The following is a 27056-nucleotide window of genomic DNA, read 5'->3' as shown; positions in this document are numbered from 1 at the left end:
ATGTAGTGAAGGGCTTGGATATGGTTCAGAGACACAAAGGTGAACTGGACACACAGAAGCTCATGAAGGCTTTAACAGAGAAACAAACACTACTGGACCACCGCACACACAACATTAATTTTTAAAAAGTTTTCCCTTCCTTTCCTCCAAAGCCACCTGCCCATACTGACCAATGGAAGGGACCATTAGCGGTCGCCTCTGGGGTTGGGGACCACCATGATGAATTCTTCTCCCGGTTTCCCTATCATGGCTGCCTCCAGCAGGAGTGTTTATCTGTAATGCACATAAATGTACAAAGCATTTGCAAACTTTAGACATTAACGATTTGCTGAAAGACACGAGGACAAATTTGCAAACAATATGTGAAAGAACACTGATGTACTTGCATGTAAAAAAAAAAAATAAATCATGCAGCACTCACAAGCAGGCACGCTGAAACACAGACACATAGACACACACTCAAACACAAGTCCACGGGAAGTTTTCCAAAATTAAGCAAAAACGGATAACATACTTCTCTATTCGAAATTGCAAAAGAAATGCATAAGGCCGTGTTGAAGCTTTGGCTTTGATTACAACACTCCATCTGGTCAAACCAGTGTCTCTCTCCAACATGTTCAAACTCAGCTTCTCTCTGTCTCTCCATCGTGCTGAAACATTAAGGATGCTTTCACACACCGAGCACCTTCAGGCTACTTCTGATCCTACTGAGAGGCTGTACCATACAACACAGACTGTATAATGACAAAACAAAGTTGAGACAGTTGTAGCTTAGAGCAGAAGAAATATTTAACATTTTGTGCTCAAAAATATCATATACCAAACATTAATCCAGACGAAGGCTGAACCACCATCAGCCCCACAACCTGAGCAGCAAATAGCCTTGTGTTTTCCTGAGAGCAGCCCTGGAGGCCATCTGAAACCAGCATTTTCACACCCAGAATGTCACTCTCCATGGTGCTGAAAGATTCCCACCAGCTCTCCATCCTCATCGGCTCATCTGTGTGTTCATGAAACGGTCAAACACACCAACTGCAACATCCTGTCTATCCGCAGGCTGAAGCTGCCAGACCAACTTCAGCCCCCCCTCTCTCACTTTTGATTTTTAAACTCAACTAAACTCAGCACACACACTAACAACACATATCAAGTGCAAGTGAAGGCAGCAGACTCAATTGAAGTATCTGTGCCTGTGCAGTTCTCTGAAGAATAATAAATTTGGATGTTTATGACTCTTGGGTTTAGAATAAGTGCAAAGAACTGCACCTTAGGTGTGTTGTGCGAGTTGCGTCGGCGTCCCTCTTCCAGCTGCATCTCAGAGTACAGCTCCTCCTCATCCTCTTCCATGATGTCAGACAGGTCAGAGCCCCGGCTGCTTTCGCTGTGATAATCTTCATTGTGACTATAGTGAGGCTTTTGGTAGTCACAAAAACACACATACACACATACACACACACACACACACACACACACACACATACACAAACAAACACACAGACGCAATTGTTTAAGTCCACATACATACATAACATACATGCACACATCAAACACACGTGGATGGGCAAACGCACACACGCCCACACACACATACACAGAGGTACGAGCACAAGAGTGTATGCATGCTACCACCCAGACACGCATGCACAGACACATCCACACATACACACACTTAGGAGATTCTCATTTGAGAAACACATTTGGAGGTGAAGTAGGAAAGGAGGCAAAGCATCTGTCCCTTATCATGTTGTTCTTACCGGCCTCCCCAGCTCAGAGCCTCTGAGGAACTCATCTACTGAGGGTCCTCTTCGTCGGCCGCGTGCAAACCCTTCTTCGTCTTCCTCCTCCTCATCAGAGTGATGCTGGTGAAACGAATAACCCTGCTCTCCGTACCTGCCCTGCCTCCTGTCCCCCTGACAACATAAAAATGAACAAAGTCAATAGCAGAGGCATGGAAATGACTGTGGTACTTGGTTGTTGAACTTTGCAAAAATTTTGATGGGAAAATTATTTTTATATTGTACGGCTTTGCCAAAACAATTGGTTCTGTCCTTATTGTACTATATACAGACAGTGAGAAAATATTCTATAAAATAATTGATAAATAGCTTCTTTGAGTTTTATTGTTTAAGATTAAATTCAGAGTTTGTCTTGCTGTGAATGCTTCTGTTGACTTCATATTCACATTGTATATGAACAAGAGATTGAGCATTTCAAACCTTGCCACTTTCCGCTGCCACCCTTTGTGCTGCTTCTCGAGCTATTGCCTTGGCCGCCGTGTCTGAGATAAGTGTGCCTCGTGGCTGTGGAAGGATCCTCTGAGGGGAGGGGGAGCGTGGATTTGCAGGTGGAGGGGCTTCAAGGGTGTGGCTTTGCATGGGCAAAGGAGGCTGGGAGGATGGAGAGCGATTGGAATCCCAACCAGGCTGGCCAGGTGGAATAGCTCCTCCCTGGTGTGCTGCATGCTCTTTGGCATCCAGGTCTCTGGCACTTACTGGTCTCTGAGGTATAGGGTGGGGCTGGAGGTGTGGCAGCAGGGGCAGTTGGTGCTGGGGCCTGGGACCTTGATTGGGTGGGTGAGGCTGAAGATGTAGGGGCTGAGGATGTGGTGGTCGAAGTTGGGATTGCAGGGGTCCCCCTGGATGGGGAAGTCTGGGATGGGGTTGCGGGTGGGGAGGATGAGGTGGGAGTGGTTGTCCATGTGCCTGGGGTGGAGCAGGAAGTTGGGGCACGGCATGAGGAAGGTGAGGAGACTGGATGTGGGGTTGAGCATGAGGGTGAGGGTGGGGCCCTGCATGGGGGTGCATTGGCGGTGGCAGGGGAAGTGGAGGTAGAGGCACAAGCAGGTTGTTTGGAATGACTGCGACGTGGGAATCCTGGGATTCTCCCTGTACTGACAGCGTCCTGACGATGACTTCTCTAGCCTCGAGGCACTGAATCCTTGTCAGCTCAACAGTGACATAGTCTGCCATTGGGTACAAGACCTCAGCTATCTGGATTGAAAAAGAAAATAACATGTTAAAATCAACAGAAGACATCTGAAGGGAAAACATTATTGCATGCATGATTGTCATAGCTCATGCTTCTGCTCCCTTTGGCTCCAACCCAGGAGATTCATGACTCTCTTTCTCTCTCTCTCACTTTGTCAGTGCTGTGAACTGATCACTGTCTCAGCTACTCCCCCTTGGTTTCTCTTTGCCCAGCCACAGTTCTCCTCTGCTGCCCACTCTGAAGAAATAATCAGCTTGATTATGCATTCCCCTGTTCCAATTCTGTGCATTCTGCACTTAAGATTGTCTAGCTAGCCTTGTAAGAAGGTTGAATCTAATTTCAGGATCCTTTAATCATTTTGTGCCACCCCCGCAACAATCTTGTAACGTTCTGAAGGCTCAATGTAATTAGGCAGAAAAGCTGCAATGCTGTGTGTGGTTTAAGACATAACACGTTGCGTTTTCTGGCTGCACTCTAAACTGTTTTTGTAGCTGTCATATTTTAAAATCCCTACCTGATTGTCACTTATGAGGCCTAGGCTAAATGGTACTTAACACATTTTGAAAAATCCCACTCCAACAAAGGTACTTTGCTGCCCATTATAGTTCAGCGTTGATTTACACTTTCATATACTGTCTGCAGACTTACTGTAACTGTCACCAGAGGGAGTGAGAGACCTTTGCAAGACATTTCAGAGGTTCCACAATGAGAAACTACCACTGATACTGAATCACAAGTAGGTGGCGTTCCTGCGTGCAATGAAAACCTGATGACATAATGCCATACTCAATAACAGAGGCTATTGTAATGTGTATTCCAACTGAATCTGACAATTTAGTGTGTCACATACTATGTCTGTGCGCTGCACGAAGGCTTTCCAAATATTGATGACATATTATGCTTGTCAATTCTCCAGACACTAATTCCTCTGTATGCATAATATATGACGTAAAGACTTGTTTTCTTGAATCATGAGTCCTTTAACACAAGATGAGCTTCTGACCATCACTCACCATACCCTCATTAAGGGACTGAGTGAAAATAAGAGCAATCATGGTTGGTAATACTAAACGACACTCACCCTCTGTCCTTTAGTGCATACTGCATAGCCAATGACGTTTGCCCCGTTGGAGGTGCCGGTGGGAGAGAGGATTGGCGGCTTCCAGCAGACTTGCAGGACCCCTGGAGCCTGCCCACAGAGCACTTGTACATCCTGGGGAGGGAGGGGAGGGCCTAGGAGGTGAGAGAGTTGGTATGAAATTAATTTTAATAATTGATTGTTTAGCTATCACCAGTGCACAAACAAGAGGAAAGGGTGTGATGCATTCATCAAATGCACTAATGGGGACACTCACAACCATGCACATAAACGTCTACATATGTGGGGGCATGAAATAATCATTTGCGCCACATGGTAAAATATGTGCCAGGGTCACATTCAAATCCTGTTTTATACATGGTCCATGCAAATACTTGGGATAATGTGATATTGCTAGTGTGGGGCAGTCACAAGACATGGTGTGTTGTGTTGATAACATGGAATTTAAGTCATTAACGCTGACCTTATCATCAAACGTAGCACTCTTAGTGCTCTTGTTATTTTTACATTTGGCCATAATTTCTCCTGGTTTGAAGGGTCAACATACTATACCCACTACTCTTTGTTGAAATAGAAATGGTAAAATGAAAAATTTGGGCTTCTTTCCATTTGGAGCAAAGCTTGTGGGACAAAATCCAGAGAGGCTAACTGGAGTTCATTTTTTTGTCTTCCACCCTCCTGGATCACTGCATAAAACATGCACAACTGCATTCAAGCAGAAGCAAATGCACACTGATACAAAATGGTCATTTCTGTGAGCAGTGGAAGGGCACTGCTTTGTCTAGAACTGGTTATTCCAGGCTAGACTACAGGCTGAGTAAATGACTCATCAGAACTGATCTTATGATGCGATGAGCGGCTGCTATCTAATTAGTGACGTGCTCTGTAAGTAAGCACACTTGGGCAAAATTGCATTTAAATTTGATTTGGAAAAAAAAAAGAAAAAAATGTATTAAAATTTAATTGGATACATGTATGACAACATGTTTGTACATTAAGTGAAAAACTTCTTCAATCTGAGTGATAATAAAATGCCACTTTGCCCACATCCATTAGCTAATGAGATCATTTTGAAGAAAAGGCTATTATCATGCCCAGTCATTTGACTATAACCAGCTTCCAAAAGCATCATAGCACTAATGTCATCTGTATCCTTTGGTATACTGCAGAAAGTGCTAACACATAGGAGAAACCCGGCCCAGGACTGAGGTTTCATTCTGACCTGTTCTGCAATATGGTGTTGGACCTAGACAAAATACAATACACAACAATGATATGGTAAGGTACTGTACCCTTGTACAGTAGAATACAGTACAATACAATAGTACAGTACAATGCCCAAAAAATTAATATGAAATTGCAACATGTGATAGCTGACACTATGGTGACAGAAACAGTAGCAGCCTATGATCTCATTGTCATACATACGTTGATAAAGCATGGATAAAACACTAATACTGAGCCGTGGATATATAAAGTATAGAAACGTGTGTTGCTGACCTGCAGCTTGAGTGCAGAACTCCACACCAGCTTCCTTCCTCTCCCTCTGTTCTAGTGGCAGTTGCCATGGCACCTGGTGTGGCTGCGCTACCACTGTCACTTTGTACACTGTCAGGGGATTCAAGTTGAGGAAGCGGAGTCTATACCTTCCTGGCTTTATCACTGCGTGTTCTACCCCATCCAAGAACACAGTGTGACCATAGTTACTGTTACTAGGCAACCAGGAGAGCTCGGCAGTGTCACGCTGGATGTCATCCACCCGCAGACCGCATGGCGCCACCACCACATTGGCTCCCACCAGCAAGGTGCATCGCAGCTCGTCTGACAAGCCCCGGTCAGTGACGCTCTGCACAGACACACGATGAACGCATCCGTCCAAGTCCAGCTTCTCCAGCAAACACTTGGTTCGGCTGCTGTATGGTATACTAGCACGAAGTTCTCCATCTACTAAGACGTTGTAGCCAGAGATGTTCCCCCAGCCCAAAGGCACAAGTGGAGACTCCCAGGCCACAATGACGCTCCGTGCCAGCTGCTTGATCAAGTTGATTTTTCGGGGATAAGGCACAACATCTTCAGCCAGGTCCTCGGGGTCAAGGGCCCCCCCTGTCCCATTGCTACAGGGTACCAAGGCGTTAGCTGAACCCAGGAGGCCATCCTGAGAGGCGCCTCCATCCACTGCCATCAAGGCCATGTGTGTATGCTCCATTGGGCCCAGGTGTTCCCCTCCCTCCCCAGCCTGAATTGCTGGTTTTTCCTTGTCCTGGACAAACTCCACAAAGTTGGAAGGTACAAGTCCTCGCTGGCCATCAAGCAGCTCCCCTGTGACACAGAAAAGACTTCCATATTTTATGGTCATGTTTCCTAAAAGCCTCAATACTACACCCTTGTGATATGGCTACCTTTAGTGTCCCTGTGTGGTGCCTCCCACAAAGAGCCTAGAATTAAGAGTGGGACTTTTCCAAGATAAAGATTAAGGAGAGCAGATATATGACCACACCTACATCAGTGAGCCTTTTTCCCTTACAAGTTGGGAATAAATCAGAGAGTGAGTGCTTACAGTATGTCGTGTTCCCTAAGATGTAAGATGCACCAGTGATTCCATCTTTTATACTCCCTCCAGTTAACACAGAACTGAGAAAACACTCCTTTTCTACATTTCCAGGAATTTGGATTTAACATCACTGCTTTTCAACTTTTCCATGAACACCCCTAAAGATTGAGGTGTTGTGGTCAATGAAGGAAAAACTAGGTGCACGTGCTCTGTCATTTCTCCCCCAAAAGGAAGGATATAATAAAAAAAAATGACTACCTACCAAATTGTTGTTCAATCCCTTCTTTCCACCGAGGCCTGGAAGACCTTAAAACGACATGTGTGGGTCTGTGTCTATGTGTGTTGTTTGGATGAAGCTATGATTAAAATGAGTCCCGTTGGATTTGTCTTCAAGCTAAAAGGAAACAAGGTCTCATCTTGACAACACCTTGATCTCAGGCCCAATTCTCCCTCGCTTAGAAAATACAAGGCTTCTCTAAGATGCCATGCAATCGCATCGCCCAGAGCTAATTAATCACCGCAGCTGAGTCTACGACTGTGTCTGTTACAGGCTAAACTAGCTAAACTAACCCTAACCCACTAGCTACAGGGATTAGGACTGGCTCCGATGGAGAAGCCTTCATAGTTTTAAGGAGATTATACAAGAGAATGACTACAGTTACCACTTCAAAACTGTGTGCCGGAGTTTTTCCTGGCAACTCTGATACACGAGCACACTTTAACTGTGAGATATACTCTGAGGTAGAGAACAGCTGAGTTATAATTTTAAAACACGTGACAGTAAAAAACACACACTGATAGCAAAGGGGAATCACAATTAACTTAATATCATTTCAGTGATTTTGTTTGGATAAAAAAATTCTGTAAACTTTAATATAAGAACATTCAAATGGGAAGTCTTTAAAATCCCTGTTGCTGCTATACAATAAACATATTGTCTGAGGTAGGTATGCTGCTACCTTTGAACAGTGATGGCTGCTTCAGCATTACCACTCCTTTACATTGCATTCTCATTGTGCAATATTGTAATGTTAGAGTGCGGTATGCGGTACAAAAACATGTAAATATTCAACAACCACTCAAACATTCATGTTGCACTGCATAAATACTGCAGCAGTCAGAATGTCTCTAAGCATTTAAAGGCCGAGCACAATATTTTGTAAAAGTAAGTAAGATAATCATAGTAAATCTATGATTGGCTTAATGATAATTGATACATTATTCAGACATGGTGTTGGGGCGTGTCAAACATTTTCTGTTACAGCAGCAGACTCTGGTGAAAACTCCAAAACGTTAAAGGCAACAAAGGGCAGCTCCTGCTTTATTTTCATCTATAACCAACATTTGTTTTCTGCCATCTGCCAATTCATTGCCTGCTCACTAGAGACTTCAATATCATTTTAGATTTCATCTCCACCTCAAGAAAAACTTCAAATGATTGTACCAGCCTGTTTTATTGCTCACCTTCATAGAAACCATCATCATCCATGTTTCCATACACATACAGATACTTTCCAGCCACAAGGGGGAGTTCTGCTTCTGGGTGCTCGTTTGGTCCATCGTAAGGGTTATAACTAAGGGAAAAATATCAACATGTCATGCTACTTTATAGGACAGTAGCCCTTTTGTTATATTTTTAAATCACAAAAATTCATAACCTGTTCATAAACTAAATAAATGTAATTCGAAATAAAAATCTGACTCACCTGTAGCGGGCAGTGCAAAGACGGACCTGGCCTGTGTAGCGAGGCTTGGACCTGGGTGATGGGCTGGCCTCATCCTCCATCTATGGATTGACAACAGAGCAGCAAAAGATATTTATAACCAAGATTCAACCACACCCACTCACACATGACTATACATGTCTACATGGCCAAGGTAATGTAAGACAAAAATTCTTCAAGCCGCTATAAGACCCACCGCTGATGAGGTCAGCTGTCGAGGGCTGCTGGGGGTGTCCGTTGTCACGGTGGATTTGATAGACAGCGATTCTGGTCCTTCTCTGTCCCAAGTCTCCGGCATGCAGGGCAAGATCTGGGAGATCAGTATCTGCGTGCTTGCTGCACTCTCATTGCCTGGGAGACATTGATTTCCATAACAAATGAAGAAGAACTGTCAATCCATCTCTACCTATTTGCTGCTCACTGCACAGCTATTGATCTTCATTCTAGAGGCTATTTCATTTCCATCAACACTTCACATTAGTAATGCATTTGTCCTTAAAATACCACGAGTTCCTTGTGGGAGAATTTTTAAAAAGGACATGGAAAACAAAGCAAGAGAAAACTGCAGTGTAGGAGATTAATTAGCTAAATTTCCTTGAATAAATTACTGAAAGTCAACAACATGGATCTATTGCATCTGGGTTTTGGTGGTTTGTGAGTGAGTAATATTATGCATTAGAACAAAAGCACCATTGAACCACCTCTGTTTCAAGTGAGGCAAAAGATACAACAGGATTTTGCAGCACTTCAAAGACCTTTGGTCTGTGCTTGATTAGTTAAATCTAAATTGCTGATATGACTATATTTGCAGGTTACACAGTGTGTTTTGAGAATACTAATGTGTATACCACATTCATTGTAATTCATAAGGCCTGTGATCAATTAGGGTAGATATTGATCTGATCATGAACATGCAGTACCACCGTTGATGCCGTTCACATCTGGTCAGGAGTAAACTAATCCAGCTGTTATTTTACCTAAGACTGCTTTCTCTCATTTCATTTTGATCATTTGGTGGACGTTTTCATCTTGTGTGTATAGAGTGCATATATCTTTAAGAATGGGCGGACCCCACTGGGAGTGAACCATTTAATCCTTACTAACATTTTGTCACTGTCAAAGTGCACAGAGCAATGTTCACCATTGAGTGAGGAAAATCATTATTAGACCATAATAAATACTACCATTGATACGATACGATTTTTGATTATAGATCTAAGAAATGTTTTTGTTTTTTTTTTCAAAGTTAAGTTTGATCGTGAGGTGGGACTGTTGACACACCTGTCTCTGTTTGGCCTTCAAATCCAACGATGACTTGTGGGTGTTTCTTGACTTGTGATTGGTGGATCTGGGATGTGCAGGTGGAATTAATTTTAAGGATGTCCACAGTATCAGACTGCAAACGAAAACTCAGCAGCTCTTTTGACAGCTGGTGAAAGTGTTCACTCTGTGACCTGCATTTCTGTTCCAGGTCACGAACCTTGACCTTTGACAAAGAATGAAAAGAACAAAAGAGGTTGATAATGAATGAGAGAAGGAAGTGGGGAAAAAAAGACAGAAAAATAAAAGGAAGCACATGCTCCAACACAAAGCATGGAATATACCTCATAACAAGGATGTGCACAGATACAAGGCATCTAAAGAACAGCCATGATTTCATTTGTTAATACTGATAGAACAAAAAAACAATTAGAAAATTATCCCTGAGGAGCTATTTTCCAGCTTATAGCAGAATATTATACTGAAACCACTCAATACAGCAAAACTCTGATAACAAAGTCCACAAGGAGTAAAGAGGATTAGAAAAAACTTACAGTATAGATATTAAATACTTCATATCACTGAGAGAAAGGTTGGGAGATCTACATATGGCTGTTTAGTGTTGTTTTGACAAGGAAATGATGCAAAAATATTATCATTCAGCTTATATATTGTGTTTTTTTTATATCAAGTACCCACTAAGGTCTCATAGAGGGGAAACTAACCAGGGAGGAAAATAAATACCTGCAACATTCTGTCCTTATTGTTCTGTTCAGATAAAAAGGGGGGAAACAGAAAAAAATAAAGAAAGAAGAAAAATTAAAAAAAAAAAAAAAGAAAGACATGCTGACACACCAAACAACAATAAATGCTATCTTAATTGATGCCGAAGATGGAAAAAGCAATGCAAGACAATTCATACATCACAGTGGAAAAATATATGAAGGCCAAACAAAATTAAAATACAAGACACGAAAAAGACAAATACATATTTGTCAAACTAAAAGAAGGTTGCTAAAGCACAGAATGTGGACTATTTTTTCACAGAAGACAGAACAGAAGTTACAGGTTTGTCCCAGTGGAGCTATGGTTTTCTTCCTATTGGTGTGCATTTGCCCATTAGTGTGCAGAAATTAGTGAAGAAGCCAAAAAATGTATTACATGCACGCGTCAAAACAGAGCTATACCCCTTCACAGTGACATTTACATTTCTCTGACCAAACTCTTGATGTTTATCTGAGCCAACTCAGGCTGCTTGCTCAGTAAATCGTATTTATGTGCTTAAGATGGATAATAACATGGCCTCATTTGAACTACACTCAAAGAAGTCTGCACACTATTGTCGTGACAAAAGGATTTAGAGGGAAAAGAGAAAATAATTTAAAGTTGAGCTAGTGACAAGCATCTTAAAGATGAAACACTGTGATTAAACACAAGTCAGCGATTTAATCGTGGGGAAATTTAAGCATTCTAAGTCGGTCTTGAATACTTGGATGCAGGATTAATGGGATATCTGAGTTGTGGTAAAAGTTTGTATTGATATTGCACCCAACAACACAACAAAAGCCTACAAGAAGAGAAAGAGAACACTAACTTCGTTATATTATATCATTAAATTTGTGGCCCCACAGCACCTCTTTCCTGGTAAATTTTATCAGTGAGCAACCTCTCACTATTCTACATCTCAGAACCAATAAAGCAGAAACATTAAACAAAGATCCACAAACATGGCAAATGGCATGAAAGTGAACAAAGTAATTGTCTCATCTTGCTCAAAATGTAAGTGCCTACACATTCATTATCCATTCACAAATTGTTTTTAATTACATGGTCTGACCAGACATGACGAGGAGGCAGACTGTGCTGTTCTCATGCTTCCGGCAATCAATATGTTTTGTTGCACTCATACTTTTTTATTCTTATTGATGTCCAAGTTATGGATTCATAGTCCCCAAAGGATGAAACATGCTGACTTTGGTGGTCTCTGACTTTTCTTTTAGCAAAATCAGCAGTTATTTCACAATAATTTTATAAAAAAAAAATAAAAAATTTGCAGTTGTTTATACTTTATATTTCTACCTCGTATAGCTAGTGCATGCATGCACATACAGCTGTATTATGCTATGTGTTTCCCATTTAACATCCCTCTGTCTCATACTCCATGAAACATCCTGGAATATTTTTTGTTATTATTTCAACTAAGACATAAAATATATTTGGTAAACTAAGCATGAAGGGAAAGATCTGTGTTTGTTCATGATACTGTACCTCTAACAGGTATACTGCCTCCTCATGCTTTTGGTCAGCTTGTACCCGAGCCTGCAGAAAACACACAGAAACACACAGTGACAGCTGACACCGTGATCACAGTCCATGAGGCAGAACAGACAGCACACAGCTGATATATTGTCAACTCAGTGCCCAGAGGAGGTTCACTGGTGGATCACAACAGGAGATCTCTTCTTCTGATGGTACAGCTCTCATGAGCACTTGCATATTTATTTTCAGACATGTTGGTGTCCAGTGAAAGAAGTGCAAGCAGTCTTTAACATTTAGCAAATCATTTCACAAATCACTCTGGTTACACGCGTTAATGACTGTGATGTTGCAGTTAAACATGCAGAGAAGGAAACAAATAACCACAGGCCAACCAGAAGACAATTTTAAAGCATTAATATTTGAGCAGCTGAGTATTAAACTATCAAAAACTCATGATGACTGAGTGTTCCATATTTGGAGTTTTCTTTGTCAGATAATTAAGCAAAATGAGGACACATAGCCATTTTCAAAAAGGTACTAGACAGAATAGAGCACCTTGAGCAGTCAGGTCTGCATACTGAACAACATTGTCAATGTGTATAAATTTATTAACAACTACAAAGACAACTTTTTAGCAGGGAACAGTTAAATCTATGTTTCTAATAACATTTACTGAGCTTTCGACATTTCTGAGGTCTTTACTTTTTCTTATACAGTAGCAGCAATTCAGAGACAGTGAAATAGCACAAACTGGCTTCTGACACTACAGTAACTGAGCTTTGTCAGTTATGCTGAGTACTATGTAAACAGCATAAAAAAATCAAGCCTTCAAAAATCACCTTTCCTTTTGTTTTTGCCTTAATCCATTTGGCCATACCTTTTGAAGTTGGTTGATCTCCTTCTGTCTGGTGTGAAGGGCCACCAAGGATTGCGCATAGTCTGTCTGCAGCTGCTGCTTTAGCTCTAGAGCCTCATGCATATGCTGAGAAGCAGACAAGGAGAGGGAGAAGAATAAGTTATGGTCATGCTAAAGGATGCTAGTCTGAGATTTTAACTGTTTTCTATTCAATCACAAATGTTACAGGTAGATCATGAATTTCTCAACAATTATCCTAATATTTGTGGCCATCCCTGGCCCTCAAAACAGGGTGTGTGTGTGGGTGGCCTGGCTACCTAAACTATCAAGGTGCCTTTTTCCAGTTTTTCCAGGATGTAGAAATATGTCAACTTTAAAATTTTAAATTTAAACAGGAAATATGACATTATGAAATCTGCTTACTATCTTTCATCCTGACAGTTGGATGTGAAGATAGACACCATTCCCATATTTCTAGATTTATCTTTTGCTTTGGACAGCACTCTCAACCTCAAGTAAGAAAAATCTTACACAATTTTTTCCAGCTTTTTCCAGAATTGCCAATGTAAATCTGTCACATTAAATCTATTATATACGCCAGCTTCACTCAGATAAAGCTTTCAGATATGGTCACTAATACTGATCTCAAATCCACTGTTTCTGAAATCAGCCAAGTTATAACTGTATAGTATCTATCCGTGGAGTCATGACCAGCTGCCACATCTTGCAGAAACAGAGTTACGCCACAAGATGTTTTTGCAGGCTTAAGAAGACAGTTTAGAAAGCTCTAACATTCATCATTTTCTGGCTGTATTCTCACTCTCCTGGAAAAAAAAAAGAAAGAAAGAAACAAAAGAAAAGCTTCTTTACCTCCTGGAATGCCTTTGAGGTGTCCTGAGCAGGCAGCCACTGTTTTGCATAATCAGGAAGAAGCTCTAAGCTGAAGAGCAATGGGCTGGCTGAGCAAATGACACTGTCCTTGAATTTTCAGGGAGAACTTGATCATGTCACCTACATTTTCAGGAAACATCCTGCGATGTCATGTGAAAACAGAAATAGACCTAAAAGCTCAACTTGCTGCCTCACTTTAAGTGTTCATCTTTGGCTGAACTGAAAGAAAGGTAGCAGAGGAGCGACTAGATCGAAAATGCAACAACTCAGAGCTGAAGTTTCAATAAAGCTGGCTGAGAAGTAAACACTATTGATGGCAGACATCTTGACAGGAAATCTAGATCTGTCCAAAAATGAGCGTGAGCCCAGTGGTGTAACATCGACAAATAAAATGTATGGCTCTGATTTATGCTGCTGTGCCAAAGACCTTGAATCAACTGGAAGAAGAATCGTGTCAGCTGGACTAAGCAGGCTGCTCCCCATTTAGAGTAAGAAACCACCAAAAACCACCATTACAAAACACTCAAGAACATACATTACACACACTGCTGTAGGAGGCTTACGCTGTTTGCAAATCCCAGCTGACAGGGCTGACATATAGAGAAACAACCATTCACACTCACAATCACCAATTAATCAAATGTGACTGTCTTTGGACTGTGGGAGGACTGCTGAAGCACCCAGAGGGAGAACAGGCTGACTCCAAACAGCCTCATTTTAGAGCTACATTATGTTCACCCTGCCTCTTCGGCTGACCACTGCTGCAAGATTGACAGTGATCACATTTTATCACAGTGCATCTCATTATTTTTGACCAAAGAACCCCTTTAAAGTAGGCTGTCATGTTCCTGCTTTTCTGTGTTAACACATTGTATTTCCTCGAGCTCTGCTTTCTCCACCCACATCACCCTGTGTAATTTTCTCTAAATAGTCTCTTTGTCTTCATAATCAATACACAATGAGAAAGTGACAAACCATTCTCAGCTGTATTAGAGAGCAGGTCAGTTTTTCTCAGATGGGTACATTTCTCTCTCTTCTGAAATATCCTGACAAACAGACAATCAATAAAAGATACAGGAAGACGAAGATTTGTAATGAGAGTGCCTCTCGCGGTGCAGTGAGGCTCTGTCTGATTACTATTGGCAGACCAGATGCGAAGAAAGAAGGGCCTCTCCATGAAACCGATGACATATCACCTTATGCGTTGCATCGCTTTCCTTCAAGTTTTCTTCAAAAACAAACACATAGGAAATGGGAATGTTTCCAAAAAAAAATTGTTAGCTTTGAGATCAATGTCTCAGTTGTCCCAAAGACAAGAAGAAATGATGATAAAATATATAATAATTTACTGAACTAAATTTTAATTTAAATATGCACATATAATTTAATTGACAGTTAAGGGGGATTTAGTTTACTTCTTTGGGATGTGAGTGAAATATCACAAATTGAAATTGCATTAAAGGAATTGGGTTTCTTTGAGTCTTGGATGGATGTTGCATGGATTTCTGGCATTATGAAGTCATCTGTAGCCGAACCAGAGCACTTCATTTTTTCTGAGAAAGCAGGGATAAGATGTTGCTGATGTTGTTGTCTTTATTGCTTGGAAAAGATATATGACGCAAGAATTAAAAAATGAAGACACTGGAAAGGAAGTTATTTCTTTAGTAATGTCTCACTTTTAGAATCTGTTCAAGGTTCTCCACTTTGCCTTGGAGTTGGCTCCTCTGCTGCTGGGCTGCGTCTCTTTCCTGGCTCACTGCAGCAAAGGTCTGTCTCAGCTGGTCATAGTCTGATCGCACCTATATAGACAGAGTCCAGGTGGAAAGGAGAGACGGGACAAAGAAGGGCAAGAAGAGGTTACACTGGAATCGTTCAGAAGAAGTTTATAAATGAACATTCAAAAAAATATGTATAGAGAAAAAAGAGGGAAAAGTTAATTTCATCTGGTTCACTTGAAGGTTTTCAACATGTAACCATTATTCTTGTATTTCATGGTAAAAGAGGAAAGCACAAACCCAGCTTTGATTAGCTTTTTTCTCGCAGTAGACCTCGTTTTTACATTTATGAATAGAGGCAACTTCTTTTTCCTTGGCTGGAGGGTTGATTGGGAGTTCGTACTCAGAAGAGAAATTAATCAGCACATTTCCATTTAGCCTTGCTGAGACAGAGCTGCTGACTGGGGCCTTTGGTGACTCATTTCTTCATCAGTCAGGGGCCTTGAGCTAAGCTAGTTCCTCTAAAGGTGGCCTCACAGGATTCAACACAACCATCCCTCAGCCATACACCCACAATCTCATTAATTAACAGAAAACATGAGCGCACAATAGATAAACTCAAAAACCACAGAAATAGATGGTTTAAAAGCAAATAAGTTCATTCATAAGAGAAGTTTATGATTGGAGCTGGTGTTGAAAACTTCAGTATATCATTACCAAGCAATTATATTAAGGACAACTAAAGCAATTATTTGTGGAGATTTGCTAAGTGAAGATTATTTACATCAATGAAATAAATGATATATGAAATATGTATTGTATTATATTTATAATATTTATAATATTCATTTATTTTCACATGAAATAAGTTATTTAAGAAAAATTTGTGAGACTGAAACACAATTGAAGTGCAGGGCAAGATATGACATCAAACATTTAAAGCAACGCCCTGGTCACTAAACAACATGCCAGCGTTCTTTCCGGTAAATTTAATAAATTCTTTTAGTAAATATTTTTAAGGTTTAAATCAACACAAGCCCTGCAGTAAAGACTATGTTCAAGACGCTGGAAATATTTATGATTGCCTGAAAACTACAATTATTTCAGATCACTCTCTTGAAGTCTGACAAAGATGTAATAATATAAAAGCAATCGATTATCAGTGAGGGCTTTTTAAAATCAAAAGAACTTTCATTCAGTAGCTCTTTCGCTCTCTTCAGAGTCACGTACATTTTGCCATGATTGCCCTTGGAAGTCAGTCACATTCATTCATACTGCAACAGTTGTCCCGCTTACTCGCCATCTCTGTGCCCACCTTGCACAGATGGCATCTTTTTGTGTGGCATGCTGAAGCAACAGCCCTGAGCTGAGTCCCTGGACATGTGTCAAATCTGCCCCCCAAGTGAGAGTCACTATTAGCACCAGAGTAGCTAATGGCCTGCCATCACAGACGGTCACTGTGTCTGGGTCTGTGTGCATGTGGGCACTTAGGGACCAAAGCTGGCCGGACCAGTAAAGACACATTGAAAGGGAAAAGGGAAAAAGTTCAGCGGCATGTTTTATGTGCTGGACAATGTGCTCGAGATTTAAAGAATTCAAGAGGCAGCATGTGAAAACATATATGATATTAATAACATGGCTGCAGGTTTATCGATCTGCAGAAATGAATCACAGACTCACATCTTAATATAAGAGATTGTGCATGATATGTCGCGCCTTATCTATACGACTGCAAAAATAAACAGATTTTCACACTGATCATCGGCTGGTTGGACCACTGATATTCGCTGTGTGTGCGCCTCACCTGGTCATATTTCAATTCTTTCAGGTGGTGGTTAATCAGCTCAAGCTTCAGACGATTTTTCTCCTGCAAGGCAGCATGGAGCTTTGTTTTCTGTAGGAAGAGCGAGCACAGAAGTTAAGTGCATTTTATGACATATTTTTTCCTTATGGCAAAGACTTTTATGCTTCACGATGTATGTAGGCCACACATTGGGTCTTATTAACTATTATACAAATGACACATAAAGACTCAGGTTAGTGCCGATCTCTCCCTCGGTCTGTATGCATGTGCATGTGTGGCATAGCTTTCCTCCATGATGTTTTCTGGAGGAAAAAACCTGCAGCTGCATACTGTCATCCTCCATTTGGTATGTGGCATTAGGAATAGAGGGGGAGAGTTCAAAAGGAAGGGAGCAGAGGAAGAAAGCATCAAGGAAAAAGCATGCCAGAGGGACAGTTAAAAAAGGAGAAATGGAAGCGAATAAATGAAAAGATGTGTTTATAAAATCTGTGAAATCCAAAATGAGATTAAGTTACACACCACGTAAAAGGATTCAGGAAAAGGTGTGCAGTTCCTGTCTGTACAGATTCACATTCAGAAGTTGTCATGCCACTGGTGCTGCAGGTACTCAAGCATTACATAATTACGCCAGAGTCAAACTAGGGCAATGCTCTCCTCCTATCACAGCTCTGAGCAGTCAAGAGACATTTCACTGTGACTGGTCATATACTGGCATATAATATCACTTTATGCTGGTGCACTGAGCTCATTCTGATGATTGCCATTCTCAGCATCTTGACTGCAATATGTGGACAATTCATTCATACCAGCCTTTTCACTATTCAGCTTTGTCTTTAGACAAAGAGCAGTCTGTGGCTTTATTTTCTGAAGTCTGAAGATAATATGGCGGCTGTGATTCAGTTCAATGTGTCTAACAGTTTTGACAATATTTAGATAAGTAGATTGACAGCCTCCAATGCAAATATGTGCGGATTCGTAACCAATAAAGGCGAAAGTGGGAGGTAAACACACTACTGAAGTGGCTGAAACACACTACTGAAGTGGCTGAAACACAATCTAACTTGTAAAACATGCATTTTAGTTCCATATTGCACAGCAGTCAGTCTTGATTTTATTCTACATGGATGTAAACAGTCACGACACAGTGATACACCAAAAATAAACGCGGCATACTGGCCTGAACCCGATGCTCCAACAGAAAAAGGTTGAAGCTTTTCTGTGCTTGTTTCAGTACAAGAAAGGATTGTGCAGTGCAGAGCTTTATGATCAAATTTATCAGTACAAATCGAAGAACTCAGTAAACCCAAGAGAAGAGGGAAAACAGACAAAGTGAAGGGCCGGCAAGCTTTATCCATCTCTTTGTGTGCAGACAGAGAGACAGCTCAGGCTGTCGGAGGAAGACACAATCAAACCAAGACACAGAGAGTGAACAGACAAGGACAGGAAGACACAGAGAGATTGGTGAGTGGGTTCACTGGCTGCTCTTATTGTGTAACACTGCCACGTCACATCACTGCAGATCACAGAGCAGTCAGTGCACATAACCACACCTAACTACAGTGGCAGCCAGAAATAAGGTTGTTCCTCAGCCTGTGAGTGTTAATTATGAAGACGTGGCACGTCATTAGGGTGTCAGCTGCAGTCGTCCTCTGCTCTGACATCCCCAGAACATGGCCTTGTATTTGACATTGTGGGAAAGCAGGGTGTGGGCTCGAGGGGATGATAAAATTTTAACTGGGGGGGCGGTTGCCTGTTGAAGTTGAGTGTGACAGCAAACACAAAAAAGGAAAAAGCACTACGTTTCAAAGAATTCCTTTTATGGGCCTCAGTAATGATGTCGGCTCTTACACTTCCTCCTGCTTCTACTGAATCACACATTCACAGCTCTGCTTAACACTCAGTAACATCTTGTAAACAGTGCTACACTGCAAAAACAAGGGACACACACACACATTCCCGTGCCAATTTAAATCGTCAATATGCACAAATAAAGAGAAAACAGACAGCTACTTCTGTCCTTCCCTTCTGTCTTTTCTCTCCATTTATCTCAGTCTTTCACACTCTTCCATCACCACCATGATTGTCATCCTCTGCCTAAACCCAATCATTTTGCTGCTAGTTTATTTTACTCTGCTCACTGTGGCCTTACTCTCTGAGAAAGTCCCAGCACCTAGTGGGACTTCAGTTTAGTTTTCTTTTTATCCATGTGTGCCGTTGGACCGATTGTTTGTGTTGTAATTTCTGGTTGTGGAAATTTGTATCCATGCACTTTTGGTTCAAAAAGACAAAACATGAACTAGTAACTTTCCTACCACAGGCTAGACTTGACAAAAGCTTTCAAGAAATAAGTAGATGTTTTGGGAAAACTATTTAGATGAGAAAATTTGTGCCACGGTCTCATCTGTGTCAACATCAACAGTGTTGACATAATAATGGTAACATAATAATGCTATCTTAGCGTTGCAAAAATACTTTTTTTATTATTTTTTTTTTTTTACTTAAACAGGCAAGCTCCATTTCACAGCTTCTGGTTTTTGTGCCAAACTAAGCTTACTGTCGCGTTATGGCTTCACACTTCATGGGCAGATATTATAGCAGTGATGTATTTTGAAGTCTGATTATATTGTCTGCTCTCTGCAGCTTGCTGAAACATCTTAAAATAGCTTTTCACAGCCTTTATTCTCAGTTCAGGATTGATCAGACTTGCTCCAAACATTTTCTGGAACTTTACTCCTACAACAAACGAAAGTAATACTGCAATAACACTAAAAGAAAAAGAAAACTAGTCTCTTATTTTTTGGTCATTTATCAGTAAATGTTTATTTTGTTCCAGGAACTTTCCTGATGGTTTCCTGCTTCACTGATGATGATTATACTTATCGAAAATTATTCATTTTGATCTTATAGACAAATCTCCTTAGAATCAATACAAATGGGAGGAATCTTACACAACTTAATTTTTCCTTCTGTTCACCAATGAATATACACTGCTTTCTTTAATCGTAAGTAAATATCATTATGTTCTTGAAGCTGTTTCTGGGGGTAAATATTTTAAATCCTGAACATGCTGGATTTGACAGTGAGCATTTGAATTTATTTAAGAACGTGTTTATTCTTTGAAATTGCGAAAATGCCACTTTACTATAAAACAACCACTAAAAAGAGTGAATTGCAACATTCAAGTACTAGCTCGTCAGACAGCAGAAGATTACACAGACAAGCTCTTGGATTTGCTTATTTCAGAAATAAAGGTTTTGGATCAACCTGGTAATGCTTAGCTTGGCAATACATTAGTAAGAATAAGCTGCTCCCTTAATAATGGAGAATAGAAAACGTGAACTGGTGGGTTACTCCTGACTTTAAATGGGAACATTGTGGGTAGAGAGCATTTTGTTCCACTTAACTCTGGAAAAAAGGACATCAACATTTTGAATCTTCAGTGTGAGTAGCAATGAAGTCACAGATAAACACTGATGCATTTAGTTGCTGTTCGGTAATGGAAAAACAACAAACAAACAAAAAAGATGGTTAGTGTTGAATATAAAGAAATAAACATGTAATTACTTCTGTAAGACATCACTGCATTCAGTATTTTTCCAGCATAGACTCCAAGTGAAAGTCAAAGTGGAGTTAAAAAAATGATCTTCTCTATTTTTAAAACTAACACCACATTATCTCCACATTGTTCCGCTACGTACATAAGAAACATCGCCTCTCTACTATCCTTTTAAAATTTGATTTAGTGCAGCCCAGACTGGCTGACCTTCCAACAAAAGACTTCACATAAATGTATTTGATTATTTTAATTGTATTGAGATGTTATTTCCCAAACAAATAATTATTCCATTACTTTCTGCCGAACCTTGTGCAGACAACTATAGTTACCCCTTTAACACTGAAGATTCCTTTGGTCCACCTGGACATTTTGGCCAATGTTAACCATTAAAGAGCCAGAAAGTGTCCTGTCAGTAAGTGCTTTTGCCCATTTTTAAAGAACACTTAGAGTACAACCTTTAATATCCGGCAGTCTAGAAGGAGAAAGAAGGAGCAGATTTGCCGACTTCCAGCAACAGCACGAGTGGAACTGAATTCACATTGGCTGTGAATGCAACTTCTTAGCTCTCAGGAACTGTTGGAATTCCTTCGATAGAGCAAACATCCATGAACTTTGAAGTGTGGTGGCTCCTGGTGCCGACGCTCGGTCTAAAAGCGTTCACGTGTAACTGTGTGTATACAAGTTCATCTAATGACTGTGTGAGAGTGTATGTGTCTAGCTGTCAAAGATTATTTCACATTTTTGTGGTTAGAGAACAAATGAATGGAGTCAGTCATGACTGCTGTCCCACCGCTGATAGCAGCTGGAACATTAGCTGTCTGTTGAGCACTGCCAAATGCAGGGGTCGGCAACCTGGGGTTCCTTCATTCCCCTGCTGTGGCTCCCTGAGGCTTTGAGAAAAATAATGTGAATAAACAATGGGTATTTCATTCAATGATTCTGGAGATTTAGGTGATCTTGACCCCTGGTAAGCTAACTGGGGGTTGAAGTAAGGAAAATAGAACCTATTTCTTTCATTTCATAAATGCGACAAACTACGGTTCTTATACACATAGCATAAGTGTAATGAAACTATATATGTGGTGCTACCTGCATTATAGCTGTAACATAGGCTTTGCGGCTACAGATGGCGTTCATTTGGTGGGAATCATGCAAAAATATTCACGCTCCTTAACTGCTGAAGGCTAATGGCTGTAACAGTCAGAACCATGGACAGCTCCTCAGCTGAGCCCTCTTACAGCGGATCAGGACCAACGCTGGAAAAACGGCCCTCAGGACTGCAAACTTAAAAACCAGTCTAAATCTAACCTAAAGGCAATATGTCTATGAATATTTTCATTCATCCAGGTTATTGTTCTCTCTCTCAAAACTGATTCGTAGGCAACTGGACTTGTATTTGTCTATGAAGATGTTTCACCGTTTCACCTCTTATCCAAGGGGCTTCATCAGTTCATGCTTGTTGGTCTACTAGTCCACACTAGTCTGACCAAGACAGTGGAGAAAGACCCAGGCATTTAACCTCTGCGGGTGTGTTCACCAAAAGTACCTGTGAAAGTACGGATTTCACTTGACCTTTGTTGCGGTCACGTGAACGACAGTTGTTAGGGTCAGGTGTACCCCTGGTGAACGACAATCGTTGAGAGTCGTCTGTGGTTAAGTTGTTAGTTCTCCTGGGTACAGATGATAGGGCGACATTGTAAATGGGAGATAGGTGGTGTCGCAGACCCCCCTCCCCTGTTAAGGGATGGTTTTTCCACTTTTACATAGATGGCTTCCTCTGCATTTGTTTACAACCTGGTTGCAACCTGATGTATGTTATCCAATGCAGTGAAGAATGCAAGGACGTATATATTGGGGAGACTAAACAACTTTTAAACAAATGCATGGCCCAACACAGAAGGGCAAACTCCTCAGGTCCAGTCTCAACTCGCTATTCCCATCTAAAGGAAAAGGCACACTCCTTTGAAGACAGCAATGTCAAGATCCTGGACAGAGAGGACAGATTGTTGGTTTTTATAAAACTCATATTGTCTGACTTTAGTTAAATCTTTATGGTGGTGAAGGAACCTCTGCAGTTTGATTTTTGACTACCAGGAATGACCTGAACACCATAAGTAGTCATATCTCATGAAAGGATACTCAGAAATCCTACTGCTTTATTCCCCAAAATAACCAAACATGATTTACACTTATTCAGGTGTTGCTGTTGTCTATTGGAGGTATTTTGCACTTCCTGAAAGCCTTATTGTATCACTATGTAGCCCTATGAGCAGGACAGACACAGATGAGTCTGGGAGAGCCAGAAGCCAAAGTGTCTCCCCCTACAGGCTTTACTGCCACAACTGGGCCCACTGACCTTTAGGGTCTCTTACTGAACTGTCACTCTCTGTGTTGAGTGAACACACACTCACACACTTACTGTGGATTACGAACGATTTAACGTCAGATTGTGCTGTCTTTGTCTGTATTATGCATTTATCGTCTAGCATTAGCAAGACCTGCGCTGCAGCATAAAAGATGATACATAACAGAATTTGTCCTCTCAAGGGCTCAGTAGATGCTTGCTTTTTCACAACAGAAAGTGCAACTTCAATCCCACTTGATCTTCAGCGAAACAATAGCTTCCTTGGCAGAGTGCAGTGAGCCTTGAAAACATTTTGAGATCAATCGTTTCTAATACTGTGCATTAGCATCATAGGTATGACACCTGAACAAAAGTTTCATAATAGCTGCAGAGTATATTGATTTTTTTTTTTTTTTTCACATTTAAGTCGTTAAAGGTCATTCCATTCATTCATTCATCTTCAACAGCTTATCCATTTCCAGGTCACAGGATGCTGGAGCCAATCCCCGTCCACATTGGGTGAGAGCAGGGTACACCCTGGACAGGTTGCAAAGTCAGCACACAACAACAATTTAGAGGCACCAATGAGCCCAAACATGATGTCTTTGGATGGTGGGGGGAAACTGGAGTACCCAGAAGAAATCCACGCAGGCACAGGGAGAACATGCAAACTCTGCACCCTAACCCAGGCCAGGAACTGAACCTGCAACCTTCTTATTGTGGGGCAACAGCACTAACCACTACACCACAGTGCTGCCCTAAAGGTAATTTTAGAATTATTTTAATAAAATTGCTTGTTTATTTTTTGTGCTTCTGATGGAGTCATTCATGGCAAATGTTCCCATCATGTAATTTATAAATTATTCATCAACATGCTCATAAAATTATGTGTCAGCGTCAAAGCTGTATCAGCTGAACTTCCCTGAGTGCATGCCAATGATGTGCCCCTGCATTCATTCATTCACATATACAAACACACATGTGAGTGTGTGCACAGAAAACATGGCATATGTCCAAGCCATAAGGCCTTTTAGGCCATGAATAAGTGAAAACTGTGGACACAGGTGGCAGATGATAGAGCCAATATGGCAAAACATCAATTTTAGTTCGATATTTGTGTCTATGTGCAGCACATCCAGGCCAACATTAGACATAAGCTCTTCCGCATCCAGTGTTCCAAGCCCCCATCTGAATGCTAGAGATTCAAGATCAAAAATAATCCCTTATGGCAAGATTTACTTCACATGACACATATACACTTTACTTTCGAAATTTAAGTTTCCACAATATATAATAATCAAATAATCCCTGCTGTTAGTGCATATAAAATAAAGGTTTTTAAAACATCTGTATACAAATTACTTTCCTGCAGATTTAATCATGTGGATCAACTGGAGCTTGAATGGAAACCCATCCTACGCAGTTGTAAGAATAATGTTTCAAGCACAAAAGAAACGTCTGTAAAATTGTTGGTAAAATGTCTTATGGGATAAGTACTGTCTTCAGCAAAAATCAAGCAGGTAATGTTTTCTTTAAAACACCCTAGATTCTCTACAATCCCTCATGTGTGATGCACTGCATTTGTGTGTTTTCATGTGGCCTCATCTGCCTGCTTCTCTTAGAGCAGGGGACAATCCAGACTTTGACGGAGGGAAGAAGAGAGAAGAGCGGCAGGGAGAGGCCGGCGCGACCGTCAGGAAAGATTAACTTCTCCTCCATGTAACACACATCCTCATTCACCTCAATAGTCCACCTCCTCTGTCACTTCCCTCGTTACTCATCCAAGCTCGGCCTAGCTTCTGTAATGTTTGTTTATGCGTTGTATACATATATACAGTTTATATATTGTTTGCTCCTGAGTCACTACTGCTGCTCAGGGGCAAGTTGCCAAGTAACTCCATCTTTTCTCCTCTTAAGCTGTAGTAACCTACTCTAGTAGTGAGCTTTAGTACTAATGTAATAAATAAAACCCTGCAGACAGCAATCTTCACTGCATCTCATACTGTGGTGTGATGGGTCTAATAAAGGCTTGATCAGCATCTATGTCAGCCTGTGTGAGATCAGTTTCGAGGCTTGTCCAAAAAAAAAAAATTATAATAATAATCTACAGCCTTTAACAGTTTTTCCAATCAAAAAAAAAAAAATAAATAAATAAATAAATAAAGGAGAATGAAGTCAAGGCCAGGCAAAGGAAAGCCAGTGAGAGTACATATGTAACTTTGTGTGGTTTATGTGGCATGTGGAGGTGCTCCAGCTGTACTGTATACGGAGGACACTCTGGGAAAAACAATAGCCTCCCTAGAGAGTATGTATCCCACACGGGAAATATTAGGCCATGGGAGTGGGTATACTGAAGTGTGCATGCATGCTCTATGTATACATGTGGGAGAAGGCAGCCAGAGTGAAACAAGAGAGCTTACCGTGGCAAGCAAAGCTTTCAGTCACATCGATGACATAACATATTTGATGTGAACAAGACCTATTATTCCCTCAGGCCGCACAGAGAATATCACAGGGCTGGAGTAGAAGTTCTGAGGAAGATCAGTGTCATGCTAATGAGGAGCCCAAGAGCTGGTTAGGGATTACATGTGCTTGGATAGACCTTCATGCTCACATAATGCTTCGATGGACCTTCATGTTCAGAATACACGATTGCACACACATACGCAAGAGCACGCAAACACAAGCTTGCACATAAACACTCAAGCAGAGGCAAATGCTTAAGATGCTCTCACATGCACATACAACACCCGGCCAGAGATGCACACGTGCATACAACGGCAGACACGCACCGATACTATATCCACAAATACACACTCAAATGACCCCAATCTGCAGCAAAATATACCGCACAAGTGCTAAATAATTTACACCTGACCTCACTGCACACTTGCTAAAATGTACAGTGTGCAAGAAATATACTCACAGAGTCTTAACAGAGGTTTCTCAGTGCTAGTTTCAGTGGTGGTTTACAATGTAGACTCATCTATAAAAACACACTATTCTAACTTCACACCAGCTGTACGTATATCATAAAAAAAAGGCATAAAAGAATAAGTAAGCTTGTTCGGCAGTGCTAAATAGCACAATGCAGCTGCTAATGACAGTAGAGCTTGTAATTCATCATATTTTGATTTGTATGTTTGCACGTCTTATGTATGTACTGCTTGCTCTAAATTAGCAGCAAATTCTGAAATGATTCCTCCTCTAAGCAGAGCAACAGCAGCAACATGGACAAAAGACTCATACTACCATGACTCCAAAGCCTTTGAACAAAGCATGCAAAGCACAATTTTAATCTCTCACAGACTCCATACTCATCAAGCTCATAGATGTTTGGACAATGTCTTGTTGATTTGTACCTGCTGTTTGTGCTTGAGTTTTGGTTTCGCTTGCAGTGATATAAATGTTGAGGATTCTATAATGTTTGCCATGTTTATATGTTTCTGAAAGGTTTGACAGCAAATGTATGATTCCAGGGTTTGGGGTCTCAAGTGAGCTGGTCTCTGTGGCACAGAGCAATAGGTGACAGTTACAGGAGCACAGGTGCTGTCATGTCATCTGTATGTGAACAAGCTGGCCTGTCTGACATTGTGTGCACCCCTCTCCCTCCTTCTTTTGTTCCTTCCTTGCTCCCACACCTTTCCATTCATCTGGTTGCCTTTGGTGTTCAGTCTAATGAAGACTTTTCTCCTATGTTCAATCATTCAAGCTCTTCCAGAGACAAACACTAGGGAATGTTCGAGAGAAGTGAATAGAAGGGCTGAGTGAAGGGACACAACACAGGCAGATACAAAGGTAATCAAGAAGTGGAGCAGTGTCTTAGTATAGCGAACTAAAGCTTAAGGAGCAGGCGGAAAGATGGGGAAAAATACAAATCCAATCGCCTTTGTAAGTGCGTTTCTTTGTTAAAGGGCTCTCCTCTCGTCTGGCAGTGTCATGGTGTAGTGTAGCGATAGAAAACCAAATAGGCCGCAGTATGAAGGTTTCAAAGGGCATTTTGGTCAGC

At 41.0% G+C, this 27056-nt stretch overlaps 1 protein-coding gene across 1 annotated transcript in view; it reads right to left on the bottom strand.

Annotated features, from left to right (window-relative positions):
- rimbp2a (RIMS binding protein 2a) overlaps window positions 1-27056 on the bottom strand; it is a 37279-nt gene that overhangs the window by 7505 nt on the left and 2718 nt on the right. The window contains exons 2-16 of the mRNA XM_029515605.1: window positions 17148-17237; window positions 15305-15427; window positions 12759-12863; window positions 11891-11941; window positions 9644-9848; window positions 8559-8713; window positions 8345-8424; window positions 8103-8212; window positions 5588-6406; window positions 5310-5333; window positions 4070-4221; window positions 2217-2990; window positions 1755-1910; window positions 1267-1413; window positions 171-273 (exon numbers count right to left, since the gene is read on the bottom strand). Of these exons, the coding sequence (XP_029371465.1) occupies window positions 171-273; window positions 1267-1413; window positions 1755-1910; window positions 2217-2990; window positions 4070-4221; window positions 5310-5333; window positions 5588-6406; window positions 8103-8212; window positions 8345-8424; window positions 8559-8713; window positions 9644-9848; window positions 11891-11941; window positions 12759-12860 (2878 nt within the window). The 5' untranslated portion in view covers window positions 12861-12863; window positions 15305-15427; window positions 17148-17237. The remainder of the gene's footprint in view (window positions 1-170; window positions 274-1266; window positions 1414-1754; window positions 1911-2216; window positions 2991-4069; window positions 4222-5309; window positions 5334-5587; window positions 6407-8102; window positions 8213-8344; window positions 8425-8558; window positions 8714-9643; window positions 9849-11890; window positions 11942-12758; window positions 12864-15304; window positions 15428-17147; window positions 17238-27056) is intronic.

This window comes from Echeneis naucrates, chromosome 12, assembly GCF_900963305.1.
Source record: "Echeneis naucrates chromosome 12, fEcheNa1.1, whole genome shotgun sequence".
NCBI classification, from domain to species: Eukaryota; Metazoa; Chordata; class Actinopteri; order Carangiformes; family Echeneidae; genus Echeneis; species Echeneis naucrates.
Note: the sequence above shows the minus strand (reverse complement) of the source record. Positions and strands in the feature narration are given on the sequence as shown.